This window comes from Squalius cephalus (genome assembly GCF_949319135.1).
Source record: "Squalius cephalus genome assembly, chromosome: 8".
Lineage (NCBI taxonomy): Eukaryota > Metazoa > Chordata > Actinopteri > Cypriniformes > Leuciscidae > Squalius > Squalius cephalus.
In genome coordinates, this window is record NC_137129.1 from 41,826,007 (window position 1) to 41,852,050 (window position 26,044).

Consider the following 26,044-nt stretch of genomic DNA (forward strand, 5'->3'; position numbering starts at 1 on the left):
CATTGTTTATTTTTGTAATGAGTCATAATTTCTACATGAAACAAATTCTTCTATAACTTTTTTCCCCCAACTATTTACAACATACGTTAAACATCTCAAAATCAACAAACATTTAAATTTACAGTACATAAAATAAGAAAAAATGACGTAGACTTTTATTCAGCTGAGTGGGAGACCCTGGTGTGCTGCTGGACTGGGATGGGCTCCACAATAGAGACCCTGGTAAGGCCTCCTGCTGGTGGGACATCATCTGGGATGCTCTCCAGAGTGTTTGACTGCATATTTACACTATCCACTAAGTTGTCTACCAACAGGTTTGCAGGGCTGACTCATGGAATAAATATTGAGATACTTTATTACACTGAAGTACTTTTAATAACCACTAATACCGCATTAAGGAAAAACTACTAGTCATATATTTCAAACCTTAGTTAAGCAAAATTATCTTGCATACTCTACTTTTACTCTTGATACCTTAAGTACATTAAAGGAATTCTGGAGGAAAAAAAAAAAGCCAAAAGTACATGACCTGAAACATCCTTACCATGTCCTCAAGTAAAATATAAAACATAAAAATGACAATAGCCAATTCTGGCTCCATAGCTGTTTACTTAGTTATATCAAATGAATTATCAGGATGGCAGCATACTCTTGCACCGTTGCTTGACGCCTGGAGTGGTGATCGGGAACACCTGCTGCGCAATTAGGGAATCCTACAAAGGCTACATGGTGTGTCGTTCGGAGGACGCATAGGCTGCATCGTTTGAAGTCCGCAGCCTTCGAAGGATGCAGTCTTCACATTGTGACACAGTTAGGGTATTTATACACAGATACTAACAAGGTGACGGGAAACAGCTGTGTGCAATGATGAATGATTAGACAGAACAGGATGATGGGAAATGTAGTGCATGAGAGAATGACACCGTGGGGGACAAGGACCTCTAGTGGCCACCCGGGGAAACACAAACCTGTGACAAATTCATTTTAATTATGTTATTTAAACATTAAAGTGCAAATTAATAGGGAAAATGTTTTTATTTGTAAACAAGTTTGAAAAAGTAAGTTACAGTATAAACTTCAAGTAAATTGCAAATTAAATTTTAATTCTGATTCATCAGTGTAACTGAGCAGCTCAATGAAGACTGAATGAATCATGGACGACACACAAACACTCAGACATGAAGATTCTTCTCAGGGATGCAGGTACTTCAATCTTCATATGAACTTAATGTTATGTATATCACATATGAGGATGTATGGGTGTCTGCCAGAGTTGTTAAAGGGATAGTTCGGCCAAAAATGATATTAAACCCATGATTTACTCACCCTCAAGTAGGGCTGGGACGGTATGGATTTTTTCTTACCGCGGTTGAAAAGCAAGAAATTCCCGCGGTATAGCGGTAAACCGATTTAAACCTCAACCCCCCTCCCCCCCTCCCCCAGTTTTTTTTTCTGCGACGTCGCGGCTGGAACAACAAACAAAGTGTGGCGATGATAATCTCAGGTACAGTTTATGTGCTTTATTTAATGTGCTTTAAAAAGCGTGTAATTTGACTCTGAATATCATTTAGTGCTCCAGCTTTGTAGCTGTAAAAGCAACAATGGATAATTCACCTCAGATCTTGAAATTAAACAAATGGAAACAAGAACGTTCAAACTGTGAACAAACAAGTGTAGGCTATTCTTTGACAAAGATTGTTTTAGTAACTCCGTAGCCTATGTAATTGAATAATGTTTAAATGAGATGCTTCTGAAGAGATGCTTCTGAAACGCGCCGCGTCGTGGCTGGTGTAAACACAACTGACTAGAGTGGGCACGATCAGCTCCAGTAGCCGCGTCGCAGCCGTAATGCACCACAGAGTGTAAATAAGGGGTTATGGTCAATATAGCCTACAAATGGAATGTTATTATGTGTCATGGAACATTGCGCTCCCCGTCTTGCGAAAGGTCGGATTTGCTCCATCTTTTGATAAGTTTTGTTTAGAAAACCTTGAATCCATGTAAGACACAATGTTACAATCCATGTCATTAGAATCAATGAATCCATGTCATTAGACACAACGTGAACACGTGAAGGCCAGTGTTTATTTTATTTTATTTTTTAAATTATTTTTTGCGGTGATGAGGGTGACGAACTCTGACCCGCGGTAGGCGTCACGTGACCGCGGTATTGCGGTAATGCGGTAACGTCCCAGCCCTACCCTCAAGCTGTTTGAGATGCATATGTCAATCATTTTTCAGACGAACACATTTTCAGTTATTTTAGAAAATGTCTTAGATCTTTCAGTGGTTATAATGATATATTTAAAACTTTATAAATTAAAATAACTGGCTTCCGGCAACGGTCGACGCGCATTCTCGGGAGATGGATGCCGGCGTATGACGTAGGACGTAGCGTAGGAAGCGTCGTGACGTAGAACGAACACGACAGCGCAGCCAGAGAGCAAATCAAAACTCCACTCAGGATTTCCGTGAAGAGTTATTTGATTTAGCTATACTTAAGTTTTTTATTAGGCTTAAAATGGTTCGGGAATCCTGAGTGGAGTTTTGTTTTGCTCTGCTCTCTGGATAGATAGATAGATAGATAAATAAAGGATAGATAGACCCTCCTTTAGTGGACTTCCTAGGAATGACCAGAAGCCTCGAATTTAGTGATCTTAAAGAGCGCGATGGATTATAGGGCGATAGAAGTTCCGTTAAATACCCAGGAGCTAAACCATTTAGGGCTTTATAGGTCAGTAGCAATACTTTGTAATTGATACGAAACTTAATAGGTAACCAGTGTGGAGATGATAAAATTGGTGTTATATGGTCATATTTTTTTGACCTAGTAAGAACTCTAGCAGCTGCATTTTGGACTAACTGTAGCTTGTTTATTGAGGATGCAGGACAACCAGCTAATAAAGCATTACAGTAATCTAGTCTCAAGCTCATGAATGCATGAACTAACTTTTCTGCAACAGAAACAGATTGCATGTTACGTAGCTTAGCAATGTTTCTAAGGTGGTCATTGATACAGTAACAGGACATCCTTCTAAATTAAGGTTGTATTGTAAGAGGTTTTGTGGGCAGTTTTTTGGACCAATAAGTAATACCTCCATTTTATCTGAATTTAATAGCAGAAAATTACACGTCATCCAGTATTTTATATCTTTAACACACTCTGTCAATTTAGATAATTTAGCGTTTTCATCTGGTCGTGATGAAATATATAATTGAGTGTCATCAGCATAACAGTGGAAATTAATTCCATGTTTTCTTATAATATTTCCAAGTGGCAGTATATATATTGAGAATAGCAGAGGGCACTCCATAGTTTACTGACGTTATCTTCGATTTTTCCCCATTTAAACAGACAAAATGGTAGCGGTCTGATAAGTATCTAAACCAGTTTAATGCCTGTCCCTGAACACCAGTGTAATTTTGTAGTCGATCAAGGAGTATTTTATGATCTATGGTGTCGAACGCAGCACTAAAATCGAGTAAAACTAGTATTGAGATACAGCCTTGTTCAGAAGCTAAAAGTAAATCATTTGTAATTTTAACGAGCGCAGTTTCTGTGCTATGATGCGGTCTGAATCCAGACTGAAACTTTTCATAGATATCATTTTCTTGCAAGAAAGAGCCTAGTTGAGCGGACACAACGTTTTCTAGTATTTTAGACATAAATGGAAGATTTGAAATTGGTCTGTAATTTGCTAGGTTATTATGATCTAATTGTGGTTTCTTAATGAGAGGTTTTATAACTGCCAGTTTAAATGTTCTTGGAACATGACCTAAAGATAAAGACGAGTTAATAATATTGAGAAGAGGCTCTTCCACTACAGGTAACACTTCTTTCAGTAGTTTAGTGGGTATTGGATCTAATAAACATGTTGTTGTTTTAGATGAAGTGATAAGTTTATTTAGCTCTTCCTGTCCTATAGTTGTAAAGCGCTGTAGTTGTTCTTGAGGGGCGATAATTGAGGCTGAATCATAAGACACCATTAAAGATTGTACATTTACAATTGTGTTTCTGATGCTTTCTATTTTCTCAGTGAAGAAATTCATGAAATCATTACTTCTACACTGTAACGGAATATTTTGCTCAGGTGATGTCTCTTTATTTGTTAGCCACGGTGTTAAATAAAAAGCTTGGATTATTTTGGTTATTTTCTATTAGTTTATGGAGATGCTCAGCCCTGGCTGCTTTTAGGGCCTTTTTATAATGTGTTTCCACGCAATTCTAAAGACCTCTAAATTATTTTTTTTCCATTTACGCTCTAAATTACGGGTTTCTCTCTTGATAACATGTGTAGCACTTTTGTACTACGGTGCTTTAGTTTTCTCTCTAACCTTTTTTAATCTAATTGGTGCAACAATTTCTAATGTACTAGAGAAAATGGTGCTCGTAGTGCTAGTCATTTCCTCTAGTTCATCTGTTTGTTTGGGTTCACTGAGCAGCTGAGATAGATCAGGTAAGCTATTTGAGAATCTATCGATAGTGGATGGAAGGATTGTTCTGCCTGGTCGATAACGTGGCGCAACATGACAAATTTCAGCAGTACGTAGTATGCAAGTTACCATGTAATGGTCAGTGACATCATCACTTTGTGGTATAATATCTATATCGGTTGGATTGGTTCCATGTGATATAATTAAATCTAGTGTATGATTAAGACGATGAGTGGGACCAGTGACGTTTTGCTTGACCCCAAAGGAGTTTAATAAATCTGTAAACGCAGCCCCTAACGCATCATTTGTGTTATCAACGTGTATGTTAAAATCTCCAACAATTAATGCTTTATCGACATTGACCAACTTTGTGAGGTTTCTCTTTATGTAATATCTATTATATAAATTCTTGTCTCTGTTCTGTTATCTCTATTCTAATGCCTCTGCTCTATTACTGTTAATTCCACAGAGAAAGATCAATCTCACCAGAGTCCAGCTGTGTGTCCATGAAGAGTGACGCGTCTATAGCAGAGCCAATGACATTTAAAGGAAGACACACATCAACTGATCTGAGGTACAACATTGATGGATAGATAGATAGATAGATAGATAGATAGGTAGATAGATAGATAGATAGATAGATAGATAGATAGATAGATAGATAGATAGACGGATGGATGGATGGATGGATGGATGGATGGATGGATGGATGGATAGACAGATAGATAGACAGACAGACAGATAGATAGATAGATAGATAGATAGATAGATAGATAGATAGATAGATAGACAGATAGATAGATAGATGCAATATCTATTATATAAATTCTTGTCTCTATTCTATTATGTCTATTCTAATGTCTCTGCTCTATTACAGTTTTTCTCAGTCGCTTTGGTGCATTTCTCACATCAATATTTACATTTGCACAACAGTTAGTTCAACCTCCACAACATTTAGTCATTTGTGCACATCATAGTAGCGGTTTCTCATTCCTTCCAACAAATTGCAAATGCTTTTGGACATCCATCAATTGCTTTCATACAACTCTCTGCTGTTTTATAACATAATCATTTGCTTATGTCATGTCAGTCAAAATTAACTATACTTGTGAATGCTGAATAGTTATTCCATATAAAACTAATAGTCCTCATTTCATTGCTTGAGTCATTACATACAAACATGTTGAACTAGTTGTCAAAATCTGTCAAGCTAATTTTACACATTTAAAAAAAAAAAAAATTTTTATGAGATGATATTCACTGTGATGTAGATGAAATGATGTGGCCAGACAGAGGATGTGCATGAATGATTACAGTACTATGTATGTTGTATGTTCAGCTCCAATATGTACTGCAATATTGTTTACAGTTGTGAAGAATAGGGTGGTCCTTATCAAGTCCATTTTGTGCAAAATGTTAGTCTTAACCTCTTAAACGGTTCCTTTAACTTCAAAATTAGAAATATGCAAAAATATTGACAAAAAATATATATTTAGAGGTAGCTCAATCATGTGGAAGATTGCCTATGTTACTGAAAGCTGTGTGGCGTTATTGTGATATGCAATATTACTGTAAAATTGCTGTAAATATTTTTTGTTTTTTGGGGGGGGGGGGGGGGGGGTTTACAGTTTTTCTCGATTGTTTACACACATTTTGTGATACTTGAGACACAATGACCACAACATGTAACTCATTCACCAACCCCCTGAACCAATTCTGCTAAACTACAAGCACAATTCCTGCTTTACACTCAAATTGCAGTTCTAAAACACACTTTTTTTCAAAACACTACACACAATTATCTGCTTTTGGCACAATTTTCATGCAGAAAATGTGTGTAAACAATTGAGAAAAACTGTACTAGCCAGTTACAATACCAATTCAAATGATCTGTTTTTACAAAAATCATCAAAATATCAGAAAGTTTAAAGCTATTGAGCTTTTGTGGAGTAATTATTATGTTACTGCCATAAAAATTGGCATGCTGTATTTTTTTATATAAAGGAACAATTTGAAGGTTTACAGTAAGAGCATGACAAATGGAGACTTTACTGTAAAAATAAGGACCACCCTATTGTGCACAGCTCCACCCAAAGGGAGTTTATGTTTGTTGTAAATATTTTTTCTTTTGCAAAATGCTGTGAACAAATTAGAATTGCAAAGAGCATATGCAGTAAAAATGTGAAATATACATATTCAGTGTCTTGTACTCAGTTACCTCACTAAATACAGTAATGTGTAACTTTATTGTATTTTTCAAATGGCTGTACAAATAGTAGGGGTGTAAATCGGACAGTTCATCACGATACGATACGATATCGATTCTCTCAGCCAGCGATACGATATTTGCCGATACCTCAAAAAATTCTGCGTTACGATTACGATTCGATTCGATTCAGGGCTATATCGATCGAATAATCGATATTTAGATATTATGTGCCAAGTGTACACAACCAGTTACGTTTATTAACTCACACTAATACATGCAAAAATATATAACATGAAAGTTTAATTAAACTCTTTGAAAATTGCACACCCTCTCCCAATTGGGACATTTACAAGTTGTTTGTTACAAGTTTAAAATAAAAAACATGATATATGAAAATGAACAAGAACGGAGTTATCTGTTTTTGCAAATTAACTCTATAACAGAAGAGTTCATTTGCAAAAACAGATAACTGCGTTCTTGTTCATTTTCATATATCATGTTTTTTTTTTTATATTGTGCATTTGAATATCAATCAAACTGCAGCCATAATAACAAAAAACAAATACAGGTAACTTATAAAATTAAAGTTCATTGAAAGTATTTTATATATATATATATATATATATATATATATATATATATATATAAAATACTTTCAATGAACTTTATATATATATTTTTTTTTTTTTTTTTTTTTTTTTTTTTGAGGCAAAAGCAGATAACTCCACATTTCATGTTTCAGAGTTAAACAAAGCCAAGTAATTGCTATGATACATAATAAAACACTTGGTTAATCTTTGTAACGTTAATCTTCTCAGCTGACATAGACGCCTGTCAAACTTTGTTGTTGTGATTAACGTACACGCAATACAGAGAGCTTTTCCCTCACCACTAACGTGATGTTTTAGCAAGATTCCGTGAAAAAGTTTCAGCTTTTATTTACCTAGGTTCAGAGAAGATATCACGGGTTCATCAAGTTCGCTGAAATCCATCCTCGATCACTTTTAGTCAGCTTTGACGAAACTCCTCTCAGCTAGCGCGTCTTTTCTAAGTGACAAGAAAGCGAATACTGCGCACTGATTCGCTAAAACAGACTTTTCGGGACTTGTCGTTTCTGCTGTAAACCATGAACTCGCGATGCCTTGACAGTGGAAAATACGGCTTTTGTGACAATGGGTTCAGTCAATATTGTCAGGCGTCTATTTCAGCGGAGAAAAGTTACCTGAGGATGTGGAGTGTGTCAAAATAAAGGTACCGTATATCGATATTTTATGTGTGGTATCGATGCATCGTATCGTTAGACGTTTGATCGATGCATCGATCCATATCGATGTATTGTTACACCCCTAGTTATCAACTAGGTTTTGCAGTTTGTACTAATTGTTTTGAGAACTGCATTAACTGTTGTGCACACATAAATAGTGATGTGAGAAATGCACCAAAGCGACTGAGAAAAACTGTAATGTTAATTCCACAGAGAGAGATCAATCTCACCAGAGTCCAGCTGTGTGTCCATGAAGAGTGACGCATCTATAGCAGAGCCAATGACATTTAAAGGAAGACACGCATCAACTGATCTGAGGTACAACATTGATGGATGGATGGATGGATGGATGGATAGAAAGATAGATAGATAGATAGATAGACTTTCACTTTGTGAGGTTTCTCTTTATGTAATATCTATCATAAAAAATTCTTGTCTCTATTCTATTATCTCTATTCTAATGTCTCTGCTCTATTACTGTTAATTCCACAGAGAGAGATCAATCTCACCAGAGTCCAGCTGTGTGTCCATGAAGAGTGACACGTCTATAGCAGAGCCAATGACCTTTAAAGAAAGACACACATCAACTGATCCGAGGTACAACATTGATGGATGGATAGATAGATAGATAGATAGATAGATAGATAGATAGATAGATAGATAAATAAAGGACAAATAGATAAATAAAGGATAGATAGATAGATAGATAGATAGATAGATTCTTGTCTCTATTCTGTTATCTCTATTCTAATGCCTCTGCTCTATTACTGTTAATTCCACAGAGAGAGATTAATCTCACCAGAGTCCAGCTGTGTGTCCATGAAGAGTGACGCGTCTATAGCAGAGCCAATGACATTTAAAGGAAGACACACATCAACTGATCTGAGGTACAACATTGATGGATGGATGGATAGATAGATAGATAGATAGATAGATAGATAGATAGATAGACAGATAGATAAAGGACAGATAGATTAATAAAGGATAGATAGATAGATAGATAGATAGATAGATTCTTGTCTCTATTCTGTTATCTCTATTCTAATGCCTCTGCTCTATTAATGTTAATTCCACAGAGAGAGATCAATCTCACCAGAGTCCAGCTGTGTGTCCATGAAGAGTGACGTGTCTATAGCAGAGCCAATGACATTTAAAGAAAGACACACATCAACTGATCTGAGGTACAACATTTCTGTCTAGAGAGACTTACCAAAATTCTGAAAATATATTTGAAATCTTAAGCCAATCATCTCTTCCTCTTCTCCACCAGTTTTAGCATGAAAACGACATTATGAACATGAATTAGCTTTAGAATGTAAATTGAAGAATACAGTAAAACTTACAAAAAGATGTCAATAAAACGTCTCGGTTACGGATGTAACCCTCGTTCCCTGAGTGGGAACGGAGACGTTACGTCGGATGACGACGATTGGGGTTTCGCTTAGAAGCCTATCACCTTCAAGTATTAGAAAACGAGCCAATGGCAATGAAATGCCATGGGTCTGCGGAATTTGCATAGCGTAACTCCGCCCGCCGCAGGGGGTATATAAGGAAGTACGCTGCACAAATGCAGATATGTCTTCGCTGAGGAGCCGAGACTGGCCCCAGGCGTTTTTCAGCGGTACAGCGGAAGTGGCAGGAAGACGTAACGTCTCCGTTCCCACTCAGGGAACGAGGGTTACATCCGTAACCGAGACGTTCCCTTTCGTGGTCACTCCGAGTTACGTCGGATGACGACGATTGGGGTTCCAGTCTAATCACGCCACCTCGGCTGTCTTCCAGTGCCCTGCGTAAGTCTGAGCTCCCTGTTGTGAGACTAGCACGAACGAAGGAGTCCTACTTAACACAGGGATACCAAGGAACACTGGGAAGCATATCTCAGGGAGAAATATGCAATCATGCCCAGCCATTGATGGGGGGGACTTAGAATACACATATGGCCAGAGGCTGCATATGGAAGATCACTGGGGTGTCCAGCCGCAGGTGGAATTTTAAACCCCAGGGGTGGCAAGGGTGGCTTGCCAAGGGAAAGACACACGCTCACAAGGAGACTTACAGCGGAATACACATGTGGGGGTCGCCCAGAGGGGGAACCATGCACATGGAGGCACCTAGTCAAGCGCAAAAGCTGTGTTATGGAAATTGGCATAACTCAGGCGATGACGTAACCAGTGCTGGAGGAACTCAGAGCTTATCAGACTCACCTGAGGAGAATATCGCACGTATCCCGTCCGTGGAGAGGAATGGCGAGCAAGCGAAGACACCTGAGCAGAATCTAGCACCGGCTGGTTGAAGCGAGTACATGAGAAGAAACTGGCTCTACTCAGAGATTATAAAATCTCGCGAATGTGTTGGGTGTCGCCCAGCCTGCAGCTCTACAAATGTCTGTTAGCGAGGCGCCATGCGCTAGAGCCCAAGAGGAAGCCACACTACGTGTGGAGTGGGCTTTCACACCAAGGGGGCACGGACGACCTTGCTGCTGGTATGCCAAAGCAATGGTATCCACTATCCAGTGAGATAACCTTTGCTTTGAGAGAGCCTTTCCCTTCAGCTTCCCACCATGACAGACAAAGAGCTGGTCTGAGGTCCTGAAACACCGCGTTCTGTCTACGTAAGCACGGAGGGCGCGTACTGGACAGAGCAGTGCCAAGGCTGGGTCTGCCTCCTCCAAGGGCAGCGCTTGCAGGTTCACTACCTGGTCTCGAAAGGGTGTGGTAGGAACCTTGGGCACGTATCCAAGCCGGGGTCTCAGGATCACGTGAGAGTTAGCCGGCCCGAATTCCAGGCACGCTTCGTCAACCGAGAATGCCTGCAGGTCCCCTACCCTCTTGATGGAGGCCAATGCAACCAGGAGCGCTGTCTTCATTGACAGGAACTTAAGCTCCACTGACTGTAAAGGCTCAAATGGAGCACTCTGCAGGGCAGTTAGAACCACTGAGAGGTCCCAAAAGGGTACGAGGGGAGGACGAGGAGGATTTAGTCTCCTCGCTCCCCTCAGGAACCTGACGATCAGGTCGTGCTTTCCCAGAGACTTACCATCAACTGCTTCGTGATGTGCGGCAATGGCGGCAACATACACTTTCAGGGTGGAGGGAGACAGCCTTCGCTCCAACCCTTCTTGCAGGAAGGAAAGCACGACACTGATCGGGCATTTCGTGGGTTCTTGATGTTTAGAAGAACACCAGTTGACGAAGAGGTTCCACTTCAACGCATAGGCATGTCTCGTGGACGATGCTCTAGCGGAAGTGATGGTAGCCACCACCGCAGGTGGTAGGGTACTCAAACCTGCCTCGTCCCGTCCAGGAGCCACACGTGGAGGTTCCAAAGATCGGGACGAGGGTGCCATAAGGTGCCCCGTCCCTGAGAAAGGAGGTCCTTCCTCAGAGGGATTGGCCAGGGAGGTGCTGTCGCGAGGAGTACTAGTTCGGAGAACCAGGTCCGGTTGGGCCAATACGGGGCAACCAAAATGACCTGCTCCTCGTCCTCCCTGATCTTGCGCAAGGTCTGCGCAAGAAGGCTCACTGGGGGAAACGCATACTTGCGTAGGCCCCGCGGCCAGCTGTGCGCCAGTGCATCCGTGCCGAGCGTGCCCTCGGTCAGGGAATAAAACAGGTCGCAGTGGGACGAGTCGTGGGAGGCAAACAGGTCTACCTGTGCGTCGCCGAACTGATCCCAAATCAGCTGGACCGTCTGGGGATGGAGTCGCCATTCTCCAGCGAGAGGCCGAACTCGAGACAGCTCGTCGGCCGCCTGGTTCAGGTGTCCCGGGATATAAATGGCTCGAAGCGACCTCAGATGCTTCTGACTCCATATGAGGAGGTGGCGAGCGAGTTGCGACATACGGCGGGAGCGTAGACCACCTTGATGGTTGATGTACGCTACTGTTGCGGTATTGTCTGATCGGACTAGTACGTGCTGACCCCTGAGCAACGCCCGGAAGCGGTGCAGGGCGAGACGTACAGCCAGCAACTCGAGGCAATTGACATGCCAAAGGCGCTGGGGTCCTGTCCAGGAGCCCGCGGCAGCATGACCATTGCACATGGCGCCCCAGCCCGTGTTGGAGGCATCTGTTGATACAACAACATGCCGGGAAACTCGTTCTAAGGGCACTCCGGCCCGTAGAAAATTGAGGTTCGCCCACGGGGTGAAGGTCTGACGGCAGGCTGGAGTCACTGGGACTTGGAGCGTGCCGTGTTGCCATGCCCACCTCGGGACTCGATCGCGAAGCCAAAGCTGAAGCGGTCTCATATGAAGCAATCCCAGCGGCGTTACTGCGGCTGCGGATGCCATATGCCCCAGGAGCCTCTGAAAAAGTTTCAGTGGAACCGCACTCTTGCCCTCGAACTGACGAAGACAAGTCAGCAGTGACTGCGCGCGCTCGCTCGTAAGCTGCGCGCACATGGCGACCGAGTCGATCTCCATACCGAGAAAAGAGATCGTCTGCACGGGGCAGAGTTTGCTCTTCTCCCAGTTGACCCGAAGGCCCAGACGAACTAGGTGCCGGAGCACGAGGTCCCTGTGTTCGCAAACCTGGTCTCGAGAGTGAGCTAGGATCAGCCAGTCATCGAGATAGTTCAGGATGCGAACCCCGTGTTCCCGGAGGGGAACAAGGGCTGCCTCGACGACCTTCGTAAAGACGCGAGGAGACAGGGCTAGTCCGAAAGGGAGAACCGCGTACTGGTATGCCTGCCCCTCGAAAGCAAACCGTAGAAACGGTCTGTGTCGAGGTAAGATGGAGACATGGAAGTAGGCGTCCTTCAGGTCGATCGCTGCAAACCAATCCTGCGGCCGCACACACTGGAGGATGTGTTTGGCCGTTAGCATCTTGAACGGCAGCCTGTGAAGGGAGCGGTTCAAGACGCGTAGGTCGAGGATTGGCCGTAACCCACCGGACTTCTTGGGTACAATGAAGTAAGGGCTGTAGAAGCCGGACTTCATTTCGGCTGGAGGGACAATCTCGATCGCACCCTTCGCCAGCAGGGTAGCGACCTCCGCTCTCATGACAGGGGCATTGCCACCGACCATAGTGAAGCGGACTCCCCTGAAGCGGGGAGGAGATCTCGCGAACTGAATCGCGTAGCCGAGCCTGATGGTTCTCGCGACCCAGCGGGACAGTCTGGGAAGCTCTAGCCAGGCCTCCAGAAAGTGCACCAGCGGGGTCATACGAACCACAGACGTACCGTCGGTGGGGCAGCGAGGCGGAATGACCGGCACCGGCGAGGGTGGCATAGCGGCCCTGTGCGGGGGCACGGTCATTAACCGCGTCCTGCCAGAGGAGGCCAGGGGAGGGCGCGCGTCCCACGGGGGCGTGCTCTGGCAGGGGTCTGGCGACAGAGGGGGATGAGAGGAGCGTGGCCCGTGGGCGGCGCGTGCTGTCATCCCGCACCTCTGGGACAGAGGAGGGCGGCAGTGGCGGGACCCGAGGGTGGCACGCACTGCGGCCCTCGGGCTCTGTGGGCTCAGGATTGGGGATTTCGATTCTGTCTTTAACCACATTAGGGTGCTGCCCGTCGTGGGACGAGCAGCGGGGAGTGGAGAACAAAAGATTCTCCCCCGGCCCTCCACCGGGGGAAGGAGTGGCCCTGCTACCACCTCCTGAACAGAAAGGAAAGCCAATCCTGAGCTGCCCGTCTCAGGAGCGCCGCTTAGCCTGGCGTTTAGCGGGCGGCGGGGCTGGAGAGGGCTGTGGTGCCTTCCTGCGGCTTCCTCCACGACGCGACCCAGATGAAGACTGCTGCTGGGGCCGTGCGGAAGGGGCGGGAGCCGCAGGAGGGCGCCCTCGGCGGCGAGCAGGCTGAGGATTCTGTACCGGTGGCTTAGCAGCAACAGCACGCCGGGGCAGAATGTGTTTGATGGCCTCAGTCTGCTTCTGAGCAGTCGAGAACTGTTGGGCAAAGTCCTCGACCGCACCGCCGAAAAGGCCGGCCTGGGATATGGGAGCGTCAAGCAGACGAGTCCGCTCGGGCTCACGCATATCGGCCAGGTTCAGCCATAGATGTCTCTCCTGGACCACAGCAGTGGACATCACCAAACCCAGGGAGCGCGCGGTCACTTTCGTCGCCCGGAGAGCGAGGTCGGTGGCGGCGCGCAGCTCATCAAAGAGCCCTGGGTCTGTCCTACCCTCGTGCATGTCACGGAGCATCTTGGCCTGGTAAACCTGCAAGATGGCCATGGCATGCAGAGAAGCAGCTGCCTGTCCCGCCGCTCTGTAAGACTTCGCCACCATAGTAGACGAGAATCTACAGGCTTTGGATGGGTGCTTTGGATCACCACGTGATGAAGCGCTTGCCGGACACAGCTGCATCGCGACAGAACGTTCAACCGTGGGAATCCCAGTGTACCCACAAGCATCAGCTTTATCGAGGGGAGGAAAGGCGGAGAAAGCCGACGAACGATCGCGGGAAGACATGGGTGCCTTCCAGGACCGCGTGACTTCCTCATGCACTTCCGGGAAGAAAGGAATTGGGGTTGGGCGGCGACGGGTGTCAGCGGCCGCTCCCAAAAACCAATCATCCAGCCGCGAGCGCACTGGATCAGGTGGCGGGGACCACTCAACACCAATGGCCGCGGCTGCCCGGGAAAGCATGGCGGTCAGCTCGGGATCAGACTCGGGCAACGCTGGCACGCCCGAGGGCGGCAACGCAGCCGAATCCTCACTTCCCGAGGACTCGCGCCCACCTTGTGATGCCGCGATCGACATGGTATCTTCCTCTGGAGCTCCAAACGAGACGCGCTGGGGCTCCGAAGAGGGACCAGCGGTCTCAGTTTGTACACTCGCGGGTACCGATGCTGAAGAGGGGTGTGTGGACCGTGGACGTGTCGGCGGTATGTCCCACACAGTCACCCTCAGGTCACCCCGGCCACCAGCCGAAGTACTAGCCCTCTCGGAGCCAGTAGATCGGGGTGTGGGTAGGGGGACTCTCGCTCTGGTGAGCTCATTGAGTCTCGACCGCAGCATGGAGATGGTCATGTTCCCGCAGTGAGAACATGAGTCATCCATGAACGCTGCTTTAGCGTGATCAACGCCCAAACACGCTAAGCAGAGTTCATGCCCATCAGAGAAAAATATCTCGCGACCGCAACCAGAAGTGCACGGGCGAGGCATCTTTAAAAAGACGTGCCGCGTGCAAGCTCTTTTTGTGAGAGGATAAACTCCGCGGATGCTGAAGCGAACAGGGAGAAAACACACTAACTGTCAGATCACTGAACAGATCAAGCAGGGTAGTGAGCACTCGCTGAAATCGCCGTCACACCAACACCGGAGAGTTCGCTCGTCTCGAAGGTAAGAGAAGACTAACTCAGAATATTTGGCTTACAGGAGTGGAGAAGTTCTCGGCTCCGAAGCGAAAGCATATCTGCATTTGTGCAGCGTACTTCCTTATATACCCCCTGCGGCGGGCGGAGTTACGCTATGCAAATTCCGCAGACCCATGGCATTTCATTGCCATTGGCTCGTTTTCTAATACTTGAAGGTGATAGGCTTCTAAGCGAAACCCCAATCGTCGTCATCCGACGTAACTCGGAGTGACCACGAAAGGGAACAGCTTGTCAACAATGTGATGTTATAATTACTCCAGGAAAGTTATCTATCATTCTACACTAGAGAGGATCATTTTGTCATACATTTATTTTACAGAATTAGTTCATTTTTTCCCCTTTAATTTGACATGTACCTGAAGTGATTACAAATTAAATAACAAAATAAAAATTGAGTACAGAATTCAATCATGTAATCTGTCATGGACAGCACTAATAGCTTGTGCAAATGGCCAAATAACAGCCGTGCTCATCTTCATAACAACAACACTGTTATTTGCATGATATTGAGTAATTATTTGATCGACTATTGTTCATTTATTTTATTACTAATTCTGTCTTTAATTCATGTTGTAATCTGTTGTTTTCCAAAGCACATGTAAATCAAATCTGCTGAAGAAGTTTGAGTCTCTGTATGAAGGAACAGCAAAGCAGGGAAACCCAACACTCCTGAATGAGATCTACACAGAGCTCTACATCACAGAGAGTGAAAGTGGAGAGATCAATAATGAGCATGAGGTGAGACAGATTGAGACACAATCCAGGAGAGCAGCAACAGAGGACACACCAATCAAATGCAATGACATCTTTAGACCTTTACCTGGACAAGACAAACCCATCAGAACTGTGCTGACAAAGGGAGTTGCTGGCATTGGGAAAACAGTCTCTGTGCAGAAGTTCATTGTGGACTGGGCTGAAGGGAAAGATAATCAGGATGTCCAGCTCATATTTCCACTTCCTTTCAGAGAGCTCAACTTGAAGAAGGACAAAACACTCAGTCTTTCAGATCTTCTTCATGTCTTTTTCCCTGAAACAAACAAAATGGAAATATCCAGTGATGAATATAAAGTGTTGTTTATCTTTGATGGTCTGGATGAGTGTCGTCTGTCTCTGAACTTTAAGAGCGAAGTGAAACTGTGTGATATATCTGAATCAGCCTCAGTGGACGAGCTACTGATGAACCTCATTGAGGGGAATCTGCTTCCCTCTGCTCTCATCTGGATCACCTCCAGACCAGTAGCAGCGGATCTCATCCCCTCTGAGTGTGTCCATCGAGTGACAGAGGTACGAGGCTTCAGTGAGCCACAGAAGGAGGAATACTTCAGGAAGATAATCAGTGATCAGAGTCTGGCCAATACAATCATCACACACCTGAAGTCCTCGAGGAGTCTCCACATCATGTGCCACATCCCAGTGTTCTGCTGGATCTCAGCCACTGTTCTAGAGGAGATGTTGAGTGAAGCAGAGAGAGGAGAGATTCCCAAGACTCTCACTCAGATGTACACACACTTCCTGATCATTCAGACCAACATCAAACATGAGAAGGACTATGAGAAGAGAGTGAAAGATGAAGACATGATTATCAAACTGGGGAAACTGGCTTTCCAGCAGCTTGTGAAAGGCAACCTGATCTTCTATGAGGAAGATCTGAGAGAGTGTGGCATTGATGTGACAGAAGCATCAGTGTACTCAGGATTGTGTACTCAGATCTTCAGAGAGGAGTTGGGCTTGTATCAGGGGAAAGTCTTCTGCTTTGTTCATATGAGCATCCAGGAACATCTAGCAGCTCTATATGCACACATTTACTTTAGAAATAAGAACAGAAATGTGTTTGACAAAACCAAACAAGGTTTATTTTCTAAAATCTTAAACCAGAAGAAATTGCATTCATTATCTAAGCTGCATCAGAGAGCTGTGGATGAGGCTTTACAGAGTAAGAATGGACATCTGGACCTTTTCCTGCGTTTTCTTCTGGGTCTCTCATTGAAGTCCAATCAGACTCTCTTACGAGAACTACTGACACAGACTGGAAGCTGCTCGTACAACAAAGAGAGAACAGTTCAGTACATCAAACAGAAGATCATGGAGAATCGCTCTCCAGAGAGATCCATCAATCTGTTCCACTGTCTAAATGAACTGGGTGATGATTCACTGATGCAGGAGATCCAGCGTTATCTGAAATCTGGAAAAATAGGAAAAATCACACTCTCCTCTTCACAGTGGTCAGCTCTGGTTTATGTGTTGCTGACATCAGAGCAGGAGATGGATGTTTTTGATCTGAAACAGTTTAATAGAGTCAATAATACAGCAGATGAAGTTCTTCAGAAGCTGATGCCTGTGGTTAAAGAATCCAGATCAGTTCAGTAAGTCACTCTGACAACAATCATTACACTGAGAAAACATGATCATATTTATGAGTTTAGCAGGTGCTTTCGTACCTAAGGAATACTGTAAAAGGAGAAATTCATAATATAATTTATATCAGTGTTTCCTGAACTGAGAGACTGAAGAGTGTCATTGTTCTCTACAGGTTGAGTGATTGTGGTGTTACAGATGAAGGTTGTGCTGCTCTGACTTCAGCTCTGAGATCAAACCCCTCACACCTGAGAAAACTGAGTCTCTCTGGAAATAAAGTAGGAGATTCTGGAGTCGAACAGCTTTCTGATGTACTGCAGAATCCTCACTGTAAACTGGAGATACTCGAGTAAGATTATATAAAAGTCTCAACGTCATCTGTTTTTCTGCTGTGGTGAATAATGTATGATATACAAAAATAATATATACAAAAAAGTTTACCATCAAGTAACTGAAAAGGATGTTTAATCTTCATTAGATTCTTTCCAAAGCTTCTGAGGTCATTTTACTTTTGATAGTTATACAAGTCAAAAACATGATTGGATGTTGTGAAGAGGTGACAACTGCTTTCATATATAAATCTGTTGAGGAGAAATTCATATATATCATATCATTTATATTAGTGTTTCCTGAACTGAGTGACTGAAGAGTGTCATTGTTCTCTACAGGTTGTGGGATTGTGGTGTTAAAGATGAAGGTTGTGCTGCTCTGACTTCAGCTCTAAGATCAAACCCCTCACACCTGAGACAACTGGATCTGACTAGAAATAAAGTAGGAGATTCTGGAGTCAAGCAGCTTTCTGATCTACTGCAGGATCCTCACTGTAAACTGGAGATACTGAGGTAAGATTGTATAAAATGTCTCATATGGTAAATAATGATTGTGTTTCAGATCTGCCAGGCTCTTACTCCAGCCAATCACAGCACACTCCCTCACCTGAGTTCTAATCACACACACCTGCACCTCATCATCACCCTCATCACTGCCACTATTTAGACACACACTTCACCACAGTTCATTGTTCGGTCTCGTTTGTATGAAGAAGACTACTTACCCTGTCTTAGCGACTACTACCTGATATCTCCAGCGACCCTTCTCCAGTCTCGTCTCCATTCTCCTCCGTGTCTCCAAGTCTACTGTTGTTCAGAGTTCCAGCCTTCACTGCATCATCTCTCAGTCATCACACCCATCAGAAGAAACATACTATTCACTGCCGGCATCCCGCTCTCCAAAGTATCATTGCACTTTCCACTTACCTGCTTTTAGTTCATCCGCTCAGGTGTTGTCTCGATAAACTCCCTATTAACTTCAATCTCCTTCTCTTGAGTCTGCTGCCGTAACAGATTGCCATACAACAAAATCTACTGTGAAATTATTCATGGGAATGTTGCTTTTATTTTCATTAGATTCTTTCCAATGTGTCTGACATCATTTTACAATATCAATGATTAAACATGACTGGATAATGTAAAGATGTGACAACCGTGTTCATATACAGATGTGTTGATGATTTTGGGCACTTGCATAAAAAAAATTATATTTGGTTACACTTTATTTTAAGGTGTCATTGTTACAGTGTAATTATATATTTAAGTACTGAGTAATATTAAGCAACCACATGTACTTAGTATAGGATAAGGCTAGGATTAGGATTTGGTTGAGGGTTAGTTGCATGTAATTATGCATAATTTACCTGTTATTACTATGGTAAGTTCATGTAACATATGTAACAAGGACACGGTTAAATAAAGTGTTATCGAATATTCTTGCAATTTTTATCAGATGGAAACTAACCCGCTCAAGCAGTTTGTAGAAGTGGGTCTGAACCTTAGACTGGACCTGTTAATGGTGCCGTGGATTAAGTCTCTGATTGTGAAGTTCTGCTGATCTGAGCTGTAGATCCTGAACTGAGAGACTGAAGAGTGTCATTGTTCTCTACAGGTTATATAATTGTGGTGTTACAGATGAAGGTTGTGCTGCTCTGAGATCAGCTCTGAGATCAAACCCCTCACACCTGAGAGAACTGAGTCTGACTGAGAATAAAGTAGGAGATTCTGGAGTCAAGCAGCTCTCTGATCTACTGCAGGATCCTCACTCTAAACTGGAGATACTCAGGTAAGATTTGAGAAAAGTCTCAACGTCATCTGTTTCTCTCCTGTGGTGAATAATCAATGATATACAAAAATAAAATATACACCAAAAGTTTACCATCAAGCAACTGAAAAGCATGTTTAATCTTCAGTGGATTCTTTCCAACACTTCTGAGGTCAATTTACTTTTAATAGTTTTACACGTCAAAAACATGATTGGATGTCGTGACAACTGCTTTCATATATAAATCTGTTGAGGAGAAATTCATATATCTCATTTCATTTATATCAGTGTTTCATGAATTGAGAGACTGAAGAGTGTCATTGTTCTCTACAGGTTGAGTGATTGTGGTGTTACACATGAAGGTTGTGCTGCTCTGACTTCAGCTCTGAGATCAAACCCCTCACACCTGAGAAAACTGGATCTGACATTGAATAAAGTAGGAGATTCTGGAGTCAAGCAGCTTTCTGATGTACTGCAGGATCCTCACTGTAAACTGGAGATACTGGGGTAAGATTGTATAAAATGTCTCGTATGGTAAATAATGATTGTGTTGCAGATCTGCCAGACTCTCACTCCAGCCAATCACAGCGCACTCCCTCACCTGAGTTCTAATCACACACACCTGCACCTCATCATCACCCTCATCACTGCCACTATTTAGGCACAATGCGCTATTTAGCGCTGCCACTATTTAGCGCTGCCACTAACTGCCACTATTTAGCCACTATTTAGGCCCAATTCGCATAATATTCGTCCTAAATAGTATTAGAATATAGAATTAGTACGTCCCAAATCGTAGTATGTTGAAATGAGTGTTCCAAAGATACCCGGATGGTCTACTATTTCCGGTCAGAATCTGAAGTGTAGATCGATGAGCACTCACGGCTAATATTGCCCATAACCCATCGCGCGTTGGACGAGGATTCGGTTAGAACTACAAACACGAGTGAAAAGTGTTAAAAAACTACAGAGATGGAGAACGCGTGAGTCCGGCGGTTATGTAGAGGGGTTTAGATAAAGGGGTTTGAGTGATTAATTATCTGTATCTAACCTGACGAAAATATATATATTCAATGTTGTTCACATTATATTGCATCTGCAGCAGGATTGTGAACTTTTGTAAAGATACGTTTAGCCTTTAACTTTTAAATGCATCATTATATTCAAATTGCAAACACATGAGGAGAGTCTCCGCCTGAAAGACCCACGACTGGCAGATTAACGTGCAACTACATCTCTCTCCGAACTGGTAGGAAATGAAATTAGATTGAATGGAGGATTTTAACTGTGACAAGATGATTGACAGGGCAGTTTACGGTGACAGGATGCACGCGACAGATCTGTCCATTAAGATGATTAAGTAGTATGTCCCAAAGCTTGCCTACTCTTTTGCTACACACTCAAAAGTATGTACTTTTTCTTCACAAAAAGAGTCCATACTTTTAGGGTGTAGTATAAGTAGGTGAATTGGGACGCAGCAACACACTTCACCACAGTTCATTGTCCGGTCTTGTTTGTATGAAGAGGACTACTTACCCTGTCTTAGGCCCCGTTTACATGAAGGGAAGACACAGATATTTCCCTGCGGTTTGGCCTCTCATTTACAAGAAATCCCTGTTTTTATCACAGAAAACGATTATTTCTAAAAACTCTGGCCAAAGTGGAGATTTCTGATAACGGCAGTTATGTGTTGCCATGTCAACTGGGAGAAACTGGGTTTTAGGTTCTCAAACGTCACATTATGCGCCAGAACATGCTTAACGTCATGTGAGCGCCCTTTGAAAGGAACAGGAAGTCGCTTGTGTTATCCGTCGAGTCTGAGGATTCTGATTGGCTTGCATGGCTTTATCCTTCTCCATACACGGCCCCCCACTGGTTTGGCATAGTTATGATGGCGCTCAACGGCGTATTTATGCGGGTTGATGTAAATGACAACTTTTTTGAAAACCATGTTGTGTGCACAATGTTATTATTGAAAACGGAGGGAGAGAGGGAGGGATATTAATTTCTCTAAATACCCGGCTATGTGTAAATTTGGCCTTAGCGACTCATACCTGATATCTCCAGCAACCCTTCTCCAGTCTCGTCTCCATTCTCTTCCAAGTCTAGTGTTGTTCAGAGTTCCAGCCTTCACTGCATTATCTACCAGTCATTACACCCATCAGAGGAAACATACTATACACATCCAGCATCCCGCTCTCCAAACTATCATTGCACTTTCCACTTACCTGCTTTCAGTTCATCCGCTCAGGTGTGATTTTGGGTATTTGCATAAAAAAATAATATTTGGTTACACTTTATTTTAAGGTGTCATTGTTACAGTGTAAATATATATTTAAGTACTGAGTAATATTAAGCAACTACTTGTACTTAGTATAGGATAAGGGTAGGATTAGGATTTGGTTGAGGGTTAGTTACGTGTAATTATGCATAATTTACCTGTTATTATTATGGTTAGTTCATGTAACATATGTAAAAAGGACACTGTTAAATAAAGTGTTATTGAAAATTCTTGCAATTTTTACCAAATGGAAACTAACCCGCTCAAGCAGTTTGTAGAAGCGGGTCTGAACCTTAGACTGGACCTGTTAATGGTGCCGTGGATTAAGTCTCTGATTATGAAGTTCTGCTGATCCTTCTGCTGTAGATCCTGAATCAAGAGACTGAAGAGTGTCATTGTTCTCTACAGGTTATATAATTGTGGTGTTACAGATGAAGGTTGTGCTGCTCTGACTTCAGCTCTGAGATCAAACCCCTCACACCTGAGAGAACTGAGACTGACATTGAATAAAGTAGGAGATTCTGGAGTCAAACAGCTTTCTGATCTACTGCAGGATCCTCACTGTAAACTGGAGAAACTCGAGTAAGATTTTATAAAAGTCTCAATGTCGTTTCTTTTTCTCCTGTGGTGAATAATCAATAATATACGGTATGCAAAAAAGTTTACCATCAAGTAACTGAAAAGGATGTTTAATCTTCAGTGGATTCTTTCCAAAGCTTCTGAGGTCATTTTACTTTTGATAGTTTTACAAGTCAAAAACATGATTGGATGTCCTGAAGAGGTGACAACTGCTTTCATATATAAATCTGTTGAGGATAAATTCATATATATCATATCATTTATATCAGTGATTCCTGAACTGAGAGACTGAAGAGTGTCATTGTTCTCTACAGGTTGAGGGATTGTGGTGTTACAGATGAAGGTTGTGCTGCTCTGACTTCAGCTCTGAGATCAAACCCCTCACACCTGAGACAACTGGATCTGTCATTTAATCATCTAAGAGACTCAGATGTGAAGCTGCTCTCAGATCTGAAGGAGGATCCACATTATAAACTGAAGATACTTGAGTAAGTAGTGATGATTAAAACTGTTCACATTTTAATTGAAAATTAAATTAAATTTAAATTTTTATAATTGAAATTTAGTTTACTTTCCTTGTGATGGTGAATTACACACTATAAACATGTTTGATAAGAGTTTGATTCATTTATTTATTTTTATAATAGTTTATAGCAACAATTAAATATCTTCAAGTTTCTTTTTATTTCAAACAATTTAATCTTTTGCTTTTATCATTGTTTTTTTTATCCATAAATTGTTTATTTTTAGAGAATGTAAATTGCAATAAAATATAATGGTAAATATTTATCACTATAATTTCATTATTATAAATAAACCTGACCCAGTTACACAGAAAGAGGACAGTCATACAGGATTATAGATAAGGGTCAAGGGTCATCATTCATGGTCACTTAGAAGCAAAATCTGAATGTTTAAAAACAGCTTTAACAATTGTGTATCTCAGTATTATATTATAATCTTTCAATTATACATCTAAGTAGTTTCTTTTAGTTGTCCTAAAGTGGATAATTCAATAATGTCGCACATATTTGACTGTCTGTGTTTTACTTACAGGTTTTAGATGTTAGTCTGACCTTCTCTGGATCAGCTGATGGAGAATAAAGAGCCTCTACAGACACAATAACATTCAACAGAATCAACAGACACAAACCTACAGTGATCATCACACACACATGTGTTTGTGTAACTTTACAGAATGATCCAATCCTTCATCCAAAGTCAAACAAGGAAATCTTCAACCAGATGAACTGGATAAATATTCTGAATGTTCAGATCCAATCTGACCTCTGACCTGTAATGCCTGAATCATACACTGTAAAAAATGTTACAGCTATTTACTTAAAAAAAAATATGGTAACAATATTACACATATTTTTGAGTAAAGGCTTGATTTATTTCATGGAATTTACCTGAATAAATCATGTAAAATCCCTAATTTAATTTGGTGAGATATGCTATTTTATTTTAAGTATTTTTACCTTTCAAAACTGTGTGAATTCAAGTGAACGGAAATAACCTGTTTATATTTGACATATTGTATTATTGTATTGTATGACTGTATGTTGCTAGCACAGCACAGAAACAAACTTCTCACTGCACTATCATTAGCAGAGTTATTGCTCAGTGAACAAAACAACATGCTTCAGATTATTGATTAACCCTTATGTGCTGTTGGGGATGTTTTCATCCACTATGGGGTATTTTTGAGTCTAAATTTGGCCATAACTTTTTCTGTGTTTCAGCAAATGGAATTTTTTTTGGTGACAAATCTTATTTTGACACATATTTTGGGAAAATGCTTTGAAATTTTTCAAAAACTCAACAGTACACTGTGGGCAAATTTACTACCCTTTCGTTATGTTTCGTGGCTGAAAACAGCCACTACTTTAAACTGCTGTAAAAATGTATCAGATAAATATTTTTTTCAATTTTTTTTTGCATGAATCTATTAATCAACCTCAGTCCTGCTCAAAAATATTAAATGTTTAAAATAAATTCAGGATTTTAACTCTTTAATTGCCAAATTCGTAAATGATGTCACTGATTTGGGGGAAAAAAACACACAAAATTACTCATTTTCAATATAAAATGTGATTGTGGACTGGATTATTTTTTTACCTTTTATCACAGTCTTGGACATGTCAAAGATTAGAAACAACATTGGTTTTGATGCATTGTTAGTTTTTGTGCAGCATCAGATTTGAACTTTTTCTCCCTCATTTACTGTTCGTGGCGGTTTTTGCCCCATTGACTTCCATTATAACCACATTTTTTGATTGCAAAGCCATGACACCATATAATCATGCATTTTTGATTGTTGGTGGTTTTGCCTGTTGGGAAGAAGTAAATTTTTTTATTTTTACTGTTGATAACCAGGTGGCACCATTAACCCTTTAGATAGGCCTGTGCAAAAAAAAGCTTAGTTTCTGGCTTTTACATGGAGTTATATGGAGTATAATAGCATAATAAAGTGTGTGTGTGTGTTAGGGGTGTGCATTGGCACTGCCCTCACAATTCGATTCGATTACGATTCACCAGGTAACGATTCGATACAATTCGATTCTACGATGCATTGCGATGCATCAAAATTCTACTGCACACAACAAGGCAAAATTTTCATCAGTCATGAGGCAATACAAGCAGTCAGATATTGAACAACAGATTTTATTGGCTGCTATGTGTGTATTATCACTCTCCTGTATCTTTGACATTTTGTCATTAAATAAAATAAAATTGAATGGTACAGGGTATTGGATATGGCATTTTCAAACCTGAAAAAGAAAAAACATAAATCACTGCTTTCAGTGCTTTGAATGAGAAATATTTCTCTTCTCTCTGCTTGAGAACCATTTGAAATTAAATTTCAACTTTATTGTCCAACTCAAGGCCAGAAAATAAACAGTGTAGGGGTGTAACGGTTCACAAAATTCACGGTTCGGTTCAATACGATATACACTTGTGTCACGGTTCGGTACGTTTTCGATACAGCAAAAAGAAAGAAATGCCAGAGAAATTTCCTTGATTTTTTTTTTTATTCTTTTTTTATTAGAACTAACATCATAAAGTATGACATTTTTTTCTTTGAGCAATGATGGATCTATAATTGACTCTTCTTAGGAGCATATAAAACAAAACAGCTCCTTGGAAAAAATTAAATGTAATATTTTGTGCTTATAAACAAATGTTTATTTTAGTTCAGATTAACATTTGAGGGCAGAAATGTTATTCATAATGTCGAAATAAATCCGACGTAATGTTACTTGAAAGCATTATAGCCTACTATTCCTGCCAAACTTCCAAAGTTGCAGTTAGTGTTACTACAGTAAATCCATGGTGAATATTGCAGACCTGTGGACACCGGATAGTTCATTCATGGCACAATGTTTCTTCCTGGTTTCCACGTCAGCGAGGTTTGATCCGTTAATAACGGAGAAATGTGAATGTTTCTCACTAGATCTCGCAGCGATGTTATTACTTTAGTGGCGAGTTCAAATGCTTTCTTTACTGG

At 41.9% G+C, this 26,044-nt stretch overlaps 1 protein-coding gene across 1 annotated transcript; it reads left to right on the forward strand.

The window, feature by feature from the left end:
- Positions 1 to 765: 765 nt before the first annotated feature.
- On the forward strand, positions 766 to 24,557 carry LOC307163666 (NACHT, LRR and PYD domains-containing protein 3-like). The gene is made up of 14 exons (XM_079879812.1): positions 766 to 1,203; positions 4,904 to 5,008; positions 8,121 to 8,225; positions 8,400 to 8,504; positions 8,690 to 8,794; positions 8,984 to 9,088; positions 15,818 to 17,587; positions 17,755 to 17,928; positions 18,248 to 18,421; positions 19,521 to 19,694; positions 20,007 to 20,180; positions 22,363 to 22,536; positions 22,848 to 23,021; positions 23,590 to 24,557. Exons 1-14 carry the CDS (start codon positions 1,154 to 1,156, stop codon positions 23,594 to 23,596), a joined length of 3,396 nt encoding a protein of 1,131 aa, XP_079735938.1. The 5' UTR covers positions 766 to 1,153; the 3' UTR covers positions 23,597 to 24,557.
- The last annotated feature ends 1,487 nt before the right edge of the window (positions 24,558 to 26,044 follow it).